The sequence below is a fragment of the Perna viridis genome, chromosome 4 (assembly GCF_037379345.1).
Source record: "Perna viridis isolate PV_CMFRI_1.1 ecotype Kerala chromosome 4, ASM3737934v1, whole genome shotgun sequence".
Taxonomy (NCBI): domain Eukaryota; kingdom Metazoa; phylum Mollusca; class Bivalvia; order Mytilida; family Mytilidae; genus Perna; species Perna viridis.
In genome coordinates, this window is record NC_142448.1 from 53,188,961 (window position 1) to 53,198,214 (window position 9,254).

General features: G+C 33.6%; 1 protein-coding gene across 1 annotated transcript; it reads right to left on the reverse strand.

Moving 5' to 3' along the window:
• Positions 1-997: 997 nt before the first annotated feature.
• LOC148620543 (uncharacterized) lies at positions 998-3,799 on the reverse strand. Its single transcript, XM_088581460.1, has 2 exons — positions 3,458-3,799; positions 998-1,759 (listed from the first exon to the last, which is right to left on the reverse strand). Exons 1-2 carry the CDS (start codon positions 3,794-3,796, stop codon positions 1,046-1,048), a joined length of 1,053 nt encoding a protein of 350 aa, XP_088437586.1. The 5' UTR covers positions 3,797-3,799; the 3' UTR covers positions 998-1,045.
• Positions 3,800-9,254: the final 5,455 nt, after the last annotated feature.

Here is a 9,254-nt window from a genome sequence, read left to right on the forward strand (position 1 = left end):
CTTGGCAAATGTATTTGATCAACATGGCATGATATTAATCATTGCGTTTATATTGACCAAAAATCTAATACAAACAAATATGTACTTTGAAGTAGGGTCAACGCTGACTTGTATTTTAATCTGTGTGCTATATTTACTTCAGTAGACAATAGTCAACACGTGTTGAAAAATAACATTAAGATTCAATACAATGTATATTGGAAAAATGGGATTTTATCACAGTGATTTGATTATACACAGATTGATTGATTGATTGTTGGGGTTTGACGTCCGAGTAGCAATATTTCAGGTATATTCAGACGATGAACATTAAATGGATGTTAAAATGAACATGAAATGATGATGAAATGAATAAGAAAGGATGGGGCACAAGAATAATAGGGTCGAACATTTTTTATCGCCACTAGAAAAAGGGAGGGATGGATAAAGTTGGGCAATTTAGCCTCCTGTGGCGGAGCGCAAAGGTTTCCACTCCGGGAGAATACCTGCTTCCTTATCAAATTTTGAACCCGATAGACAAGTATGTTTAACCCTTATAATTGAAAATAATTTCCCTACTTCATCAACAAAACATTACCTGGCGCTCATGTGAATATATGATTCCTTCTGCCAGCTAGCTTATATATAAATTGTCAATAGTTTATAAAGTCAGCTGGCCGAGTGTCTTAGGGCGATGGACTTCTTTCAGGCGGTGTTACCATATATGACATAGCGGTAAGAGTTCGAGTGCAGCAAAGGTAACGACCAAACATTCTTTTCGTCAATCCGACAGTTATAAACAACGTTAGTATTTTTAGTCCTTCATATGGCTACTTTATCTTCCCTTTATCAAACAAGGTCCGATGAAACAGTGCAACGAATAGAGTCGTCAAATTATAAGACGTACACTATACATATGGTATTTATTTGTTGTGATATGTATCGTCGATTTCCACCGTTTAAAGTGTTTACTTACCCCGTTAAGACAAAGTCGAAAAAAATAAATTGAATAATAGAGTGAGTAGTAAAGTTTTTATTCAATTTTGATTCCTTTTGAACAATATTTTTATGAATAATTATTTACTATTTCGTCAACAAGAGACATATTGCATTTATTGTCAGTTGTGAGAAACCAATGTCGTCTTTTCTTTGCACGATCTTCTTTGTTTCCGTTACCTATAATGTAATTATTATGAATGACGAACGGATTCCACAGTTTGGTTAAAGATACAGGTGTTCGGTACCATTGGCCACTTGGAAAATCTTGAAAAGGCATAATAATGGGATTGATACCTGCAAAACGCTTTCTTAGAAGAGATGTAAAAAAAACTTGATCATTTTGACTTTCTGAAACAGATGTGTCCGAACTTAAATGTTGAATTGTGTGTCCTAATTTGATCATCATTTCTGTAAGTTTCCTAAGCACTGCTTTTGTCTTTTGCGTCGGAAACAAATAGAAAAACCCTCCATTAATAACATTTCCGTTTTTTGTATCAGGTATGACAATCACATCGTATATTCCCCTTTTAGATACAAATAAATCCAATGGATTGTTCAACCATAAAAAGTCACATTCAAACAAAAATGTTTCAATATCTCTATCAAGTAAAAAACTTAAAATCTTTGTTCTGAGTATCATCAATCGAAGATATCCTGCATGACTGTACTGTAGATGCTTGGTGGCTAACTCATTTTCTACACTAATTGATATAACTTTTAATTTTGACGATGTAGATGAGAGATCTGATTGTATTTTATCGTTTGTTGTAATAATCAGTATCTGGAAATAATTGATATCAATGAACATTTTCTAGACTCAGTACGGGCTAGTGTATGAGGGTTATATACTACTGTGTAAGAATATTGTAATACATTATGAAGTTATCGTTGACGATGAATATTATGCTTTCTTTTCTGCCATCTTCGTGATATAGATGGGAAAAAAGAAAGGCGTTCTACTAGCAGCGTAGAAAATAGTTGTTTCATTATAGTGAATTAAGTCGTTGTCGTGTATAAATGGTATCCATGAAGATGGTGTTTTCTTCATTGAAAAAAAATAACAACAATAACAAAAACAAAAACAAAAACAAACAAAAAACAAACAAAAAATATGAAAACAGGGAATTATCAGATAGTGTCTTTTTTAGACTATATACCAAGCTTTCATAAGTGTTAATGTAAAGACCACGTAATTGTTGGGTTGGCATAATGTACCAGATCATTTGCTTTGACCGTAACAAATTCAAAATATCAAATTGTGAAATCGCGAAATTGTTTTTTGCTGTACAATATACATGTATTTCATGGATTATCCAGCATCATTCTAACAAAAAACATAAGAAATTGTAGATTCTACAGCTACAACTGAAACAAAAAAAAAGAATAAAAGATATATAGAAATTTTCGCTTTTAGTTTGTAAAACAGGGAAGTATCATATCGTGTCTTTTTTACATATCTTTCATAAGTGTTTGCTGTACAATATACATGTACTTCATAAACCAGCATCATTCTAACAAAACACATAAGTAATTTTAGGCTATAAAGTTAGCACTGAAAAAAAAAGATATATAGAAATAGGAAGCCAAATACGGTTTCTACCATACAAATAAGGCCAAACATATATATTTGAATAACTGACATAGAAATAGTATTCATTTTCGCTTGTAGTTTGTAAAACATTTAAAGTAGTTAAGAGGAAAACTTCAATTAAAAATATTTCTGAATAGGGATTGAAACTCATATACTACTTAAACAACTAAAAGGAAGGATTACAGTTAAATTCAACGGGGTTTACAAATGAGATGGAATTAGAGAAATAATATTTCGTGAAAATGAAATATAAATCCACATTTTCAGATTTTACAGTTTAAATTTTGATCACCACCACGATCTCTGAATTTACCCTTCACTCGTTTGGGGCGGACTGAATACGAAACCTACACCAAACGATCACATGCACTCATTAAACAAAGAAACTACTATAAATTCTAAAATCGTAGATTTATGTTTATATATTCATTTTATCTTTATCAATATAATAACATTATAGTATTATTTGTTTTGTTTTTGTTGTTGTTTTGCTTTCTTTTTTTTCAAATCAAAAACCTTGTTAAATTGCGACTGACACAAGTTTCAGGACAGGGTTATTTTACCTACTAATGAATATTATCATTTTAAAGATCTAAGTCATTACAATGACTTTAGTGAAGATATGGGCAGTGTTACCCTAAGTGTTCTTCAAACTATAATGTTTTTTGCAAGAAGCTGGAAATATAAACCCTTACAGAGTACAAAAAAATATTACGGTGATCAGTTGGTTCGTTATGTGAATGTGTGTATGTGTTAAAACTATTTAGTATGTCTACTGCCACATGAATAATCAGGACTTTGATTAGACAAATTATGTTCTATTCTATTCTTTTCTTAATCTTATTCAAATAGAACAAAACAAAGTAGAAAATGTTATGAATAACTGACCTTTTCATGGATACCCATTTTCATTGTGTTGCAAAGCCAGTTTTTTGCTAAATTGGCGTATCCATCATTAACAATTGTAAACATGACAGTCTTCGAGGATATGCTCAATAATGCAATTGTTATCTTTTTATAAAGTGTCTCTTCCAATAAATTATCGTTGTGACTAGTCGATTCATTTTCGAAAAAAATATTTGTATTTTCTCTTCTTATGTGATAATTTGCATACTCATATTTGTAAGTCATTTTAAAATTCCACATGATAAAAAAAAACAGAAGCGAAAATATAATTCCTAATATTGGAAATGGAATTGAACGTTTAATGTTCATGATTTTAATCATAATCATTACCTAATATCTGTATAACGAACAATGTCTTTTAGAGCAAATAATATGCATGGGCGATTTAAAAAAAAATAAAACAAATTGCAGAGATAATCCATATCGAAATAGAGGAATGAAACAACAAAATTGGCGCTCGTCTTGTGAGGTTAAACGAGAGGCAACTGAAATTGGCAGTAGGTCAATATCATTGTTGAAAAAGGGAGGTTTCAACTAAATTCTAGCTATTAGTAATGAACGAATTTGATTTCACAATTATCAACTAACTTGTGATGTATTACACCAGTTGTTTCAATTCATGCCGCAAAGAAAAAAAAAGTACAAACATGTTATTCTTTGGTTAAATTCTTGACTTCAAATCTGTATGTCACCATTATCTGATTGACTGTTTCAAAGGGTTCATTGTATAGCAAAAATGTGATTAGGGTATCAAATGTTTCCTTTAACTATAACCCATAAGGCTATGATTTAATACTAAATTGCAAGACGGTAGTATAGTGACCCCTGTCCAAAGGGGATTTAGGTTCGTTTCTCTTAGACAGGTGTTCGTTGTTTTTAGTGTCACTTACAAACAGACACTTTCAGTCTTCATTTAGGTCTCAAAGTGTAACTGGCAGTAATTAAACACTACAAATAGACCATGATTTATCTGTTTTGTTTATGATATTGTGACAAAATCAAAGTGTTCGTTTTAAAATGTGTTTTAAAGAGTAATCAAGGGAACCAAGGTTATAGTGGTAATCAAAAGAATGTAATCCATGGACAAAGACCAGACATGAAAAACAGACATAAAGAACAAAGAACATATAGTAACTAAAATCATACATACAAAGTAACAAAAGAAAATGAGCAAATCGGACTCCACTAAAAACTGGGAGCATGGACCAAGTGCACCGGTAGGGTAAGCGTCCTCTGCATTTCTAGAAACACTCGCCGAATTGCTCATAAAAAGTCAAGTCCGGGGTAGGGAAACGAGAAAAGGAAAACTATGACTCGTTGAATAAATCAGTTTTCATGGTGGAGATGGATACACCATAACGATCAACGAGTTTATGATGACGATCATGAAACTTCTGTAGTGATGACTTCAATCTTGTAGCAACATAACCCTATCCCATCAGCCTATTGTTAGAGTTCTAGCGCGATACAAAACGTTTGCGTAGTTTCGGCAAGCTCTGGCTTAACGTTTGAGTTGTGATATGAACACTCCATACGCAGGAGCCGAAGGGATGTTGCCACAGATGAAAGGTAAGTTGACGTGAATGAAAAGTCATCACGTTTGTCGTAAAATTTGGTCAATAGTTTTCCTTTACCATCGATTTTTAAGTATAGGTCAAGATATGGGGTTGACTTTACAGTGTCTGTAGTATCCTTTATCTCAAGTTCTTTTGGGTAGATGCGATGTATCAAATCCCCGAAATTAGGATTGTTTAAAGATAATACGTCATCTATATAGCGGAAACTGAGATTGTAGGATCTAGCCAAACGATATTCTTTCCTTCTGATCAGATCAGCTATAAAGTAAGCCTCATAAGAGTGAAGGAATAGGTCAGCAAGTAAAGGAGCACAATTTGTTCCCATTGGAATGCCGACCGTTTGTTGAAAAACACCTCCACCACACTGGACAATTATGTTGTTGTTTAAAAATTCCAGCATTTTGTAAACATCATTCTCTGTATATTTTGAAGATAATTTTGAATTATTTCTTAAGTATGAGAAATCTCTACCAAGAACCATATATTGCTATCTAGGTGTACCATACTTTTTGGAAAACAACGATGGATAATGTTTTTAAGTCGGGTTTTTGACTGAGTATGGGAAATATATGTATACAGTGTTATGGGAAATATAAGTATACAGTGTTGAACAATCATAGGTTTTAATGCTATAATATTATGATAGTAGTCTTAGACTGCTTGTCTCCAAAAGATCTGTTTTCAGGATCTACATTGAATTGATACCACTAACGGAGTAACACGTGTTGTTTCACGACTGCAAACCTTCTTTGACAGCTGTGAGTCTAGAAGTTACAAGTTTTGAAAGAGGTTTGGTGGTACATTTTGCAGATCCTGCTATTAAACGTTTATTTTTAGGAATCTTGTAGAATTTAGGAATCCAGTATATAGACGGTAAATCAAACTCATCGTCCTTGGTAGAGAAACCAAAAGAGGATAGCACAGATTTATGGTTTCACAATCTCTTCTTTGGAGAGTGTGGTAGCAGTATAGGTCTTATCACCGCTATTATGTTCTACGTCAACCTATGATTATAAATATTGGATGTAAAACGTTTTGCAGACAAAAACAATGTTGTATTGGACTTTGTCTGCTGGTACAACATATTTGTCATGTATAGTAGACAACTAGTAGATTTTGTAACTAGTTGTTACCCTGTTAAGATCTAAAGTATTATTTTTTGTCTCACAGTACATGTTTAATTCCTCCGCCAAATTGATGATCTTACTTTTGCAATGATCAAACGACTTTGTACGAGCAATGGAAATTTTGATAATACTAAGGATGAAGTTGAAGGACTATGGGAACGACTCCACTTCAATTTCTTCACAGACGCGCATCGCTGCGATGGTCTTCTTCGTCTAATAACTTAAGGGGATCTTGTAGAATCAATACTTACACTCTTAATAGAATATGTATCTACAATTCGGTCATCATTTGAATCACTTTGAAAATCGTTTATACTTACATTCTGGACACTAGGTTCTGAACTTACACTGAATGAAATATTTACAGTCTGCTCAATTGGGTCTTGACTTACATTTTCGGGAATTCTTACAACCTCTGGTTTATTCAGATTAAGGAAGTAACCCAAAAGCAGCCATAATCGACGGCGTAAAAGACCGCGTTACAAACTAAGATAGAACCATTGGCGTTCTTGCTTTTACAAACATTTACACCTGAACCCCTAACTCCTCAGGTTCGTCGTATTTCAGATGTCGTTCACCTGTTCTTTGCATTTTGTTTTAAATTCCAGGCACTGTTCTGCTCTCATAACAGTGATACATGTATCAAAAATTAGCTGAAATGTAGTCCTTAACCAAAGTGGACCAGTCTTTTACCTTTTTGACAAGGCTTTTGCCTTAACAGCTTTCGGTGCTTCTAAAATTTAATTTGCCGAATCGTTTTCCGAATGATTGACAGCTTTCATATATCTTTGAAAGTAATAAGGGGTAGGGTAAGTTATACCCTTATATGTTATCTTCCTAAGATATAATGGTAAAAGAATATGATTAGCACTATGGAAGTAAAAAGTTCCTCAATAATCAGTAGGAAACTTCGGATTTGACTCGTTTTTAGACATCGGCGTATTTGCGTTGCACTATCGCGAATAGGGGAAGACGCTCAAACAGGAGAAGGCTCAGTGACTTTAGCACGAGAAAACACGCTATTTGTAACAAGATAGGGAGAAAACACACGAACCGAAGAAGGCTCACACACCTTAGTAGGAGAAGACACGCCATTAGTAACACGACCGAAAAGTGATAAAACCAAAAGTGGCCGGTCCTATATATTCGCTTTACGCTTTGGTTATAATGGAAAGTCGTCTGGTCAGTTAAGTACATGATGGGTAATCTGTTTGCTGATTAGTTGGTTTGGTAGATGACTTTAAGGTGTCTAAGTACGGTTTTGTTTGATTTTTTCGGTAGGTGCTTCCTGAGTTAAATAATTAGTAGTTGACTGAGTAGGGATCTTTAAGTATTGGTCCGGAGAGGTCGTTGAAGTCGATGTCTCAGTAGATACATAATCTTACCATCTAAGTTTCAGTGGCCGCACCTGCACTGCTCAGATGAAATCCATCTTTTCTCAATAGGTGGCGATTTAGCTTACCACCTATATCAAATGAAGTTTGTTCAATATAAGAGAGTCGAGAAAAAGACTATACTATATTGAAGAATTTGTTATTGATATATGCTGCCTTTATATTGATCATAGAAAACCTCTGTCTCCAGCTTACCAGGTACAAGTTCTGTGCACGGGGTAAGAGACCAAAGAGCAAGATCTTGCATCTACGGGAAGTCTGCAATATCATCTTCACTAGTTGCTGGTATTTACAGAGTTTAATACACTGTACAATAACACTGTAGTTGTTGGCCACCCTATGACCAATGACACCCCACATCTACTCGATGTGGTAAGCTCACACAGTCACAGTATCAATATTTTATAATTTCGATAATTGGTCAATTTACTTGACCTGAGAATGACCTGCAATTAGAACACCGTTAGGAATGTGAAAAAAAAAACGAAGCACTATATGAAAAAAAAACACTGATAAATTGAAACACAGAAAACACCTATACAAAAGATCTACTTCATTTTAATGAAATACTTAGCTCAGCACTATTTACAGAAGGTTATATTTTTTTAAATCAATTCAGGTTAAAAACCGGATGTAGCGCGAATCAGAACACTTTTTACCACAAATATCATTCAGATCAGCTATAAGTGTTTATATAGAAATTTCTAGTAGTTCTCAAATTTAACATCTTGCTCATCTTCTTGATTATTGCAAGCCAACCAATGTTGTTTGAAATTACTTAATTAAAGACAACTAACCTGGATAACAATTCTTTCAACAAAGGGTACTAATAATCATGTATTTTTTAATCAAATTGAAGATAATTGGGAACTTCTTTTTCAAACATATTTTCGTCCATTTCTAATTTAAAAATGTGGTTTATTTCGAGATAAAGTTCATTATTTTTTTGTTATTGATATTAAAGATAAAGGTAGGCTGCTTTTATAACTGTTTTATTTACGCACTCCGATATTGACTCTTCATGGTAAAACTGTTTGTTTCTTTAACTAATGCAAAATGTAAGTGTCTTTGCAGTTTTTTAAATTGTTTTTGACCAGATTTTTTTTAAACAATTTGTAAAATAATAGAGCAAAGTAACAACAAAAAAAAAAAAAAAAAAAAAACGGTTAACGCCTTACTCTTATGGGGCACCTTCCGGTCAACATTGTGGTTTTCACCAATAATTTTGCCTAACTATTTTTTATTATAACATAGGAAATAAAACTGTCTTTTAGAATATGTTAACGGTTATTGACCAGGGCTTTCATAAATTTGTGAAAGTCGATATCAAAGTCAAACATTGGCCGTCACCATACTCCGATAAGGCACATTCCGTTCAAGACTGTAGTTTTCACCAATGGTTCTGTAAATAAAACAATTTATCTTTAGATAACGTGATGACTTTTCAAGCAAATTTGTGAAGTTTTCTTTCATCTCTGGCAACATCCCTTCAGCACCTGTGTATGGAGTGTTCATATCAGAACTCATACGTTATGCCAGAGGTTGCCGATACTACGCAGACGTTTTGTATCGTGCTATAATTCTAACAAATAGGCTTCTGGAACAGGGTTATGTTGCTACAAGATTGAAGTCATCACTACAAAAATTTCATGGTCGTCGTCATGAACCATTGGCTCGTTAC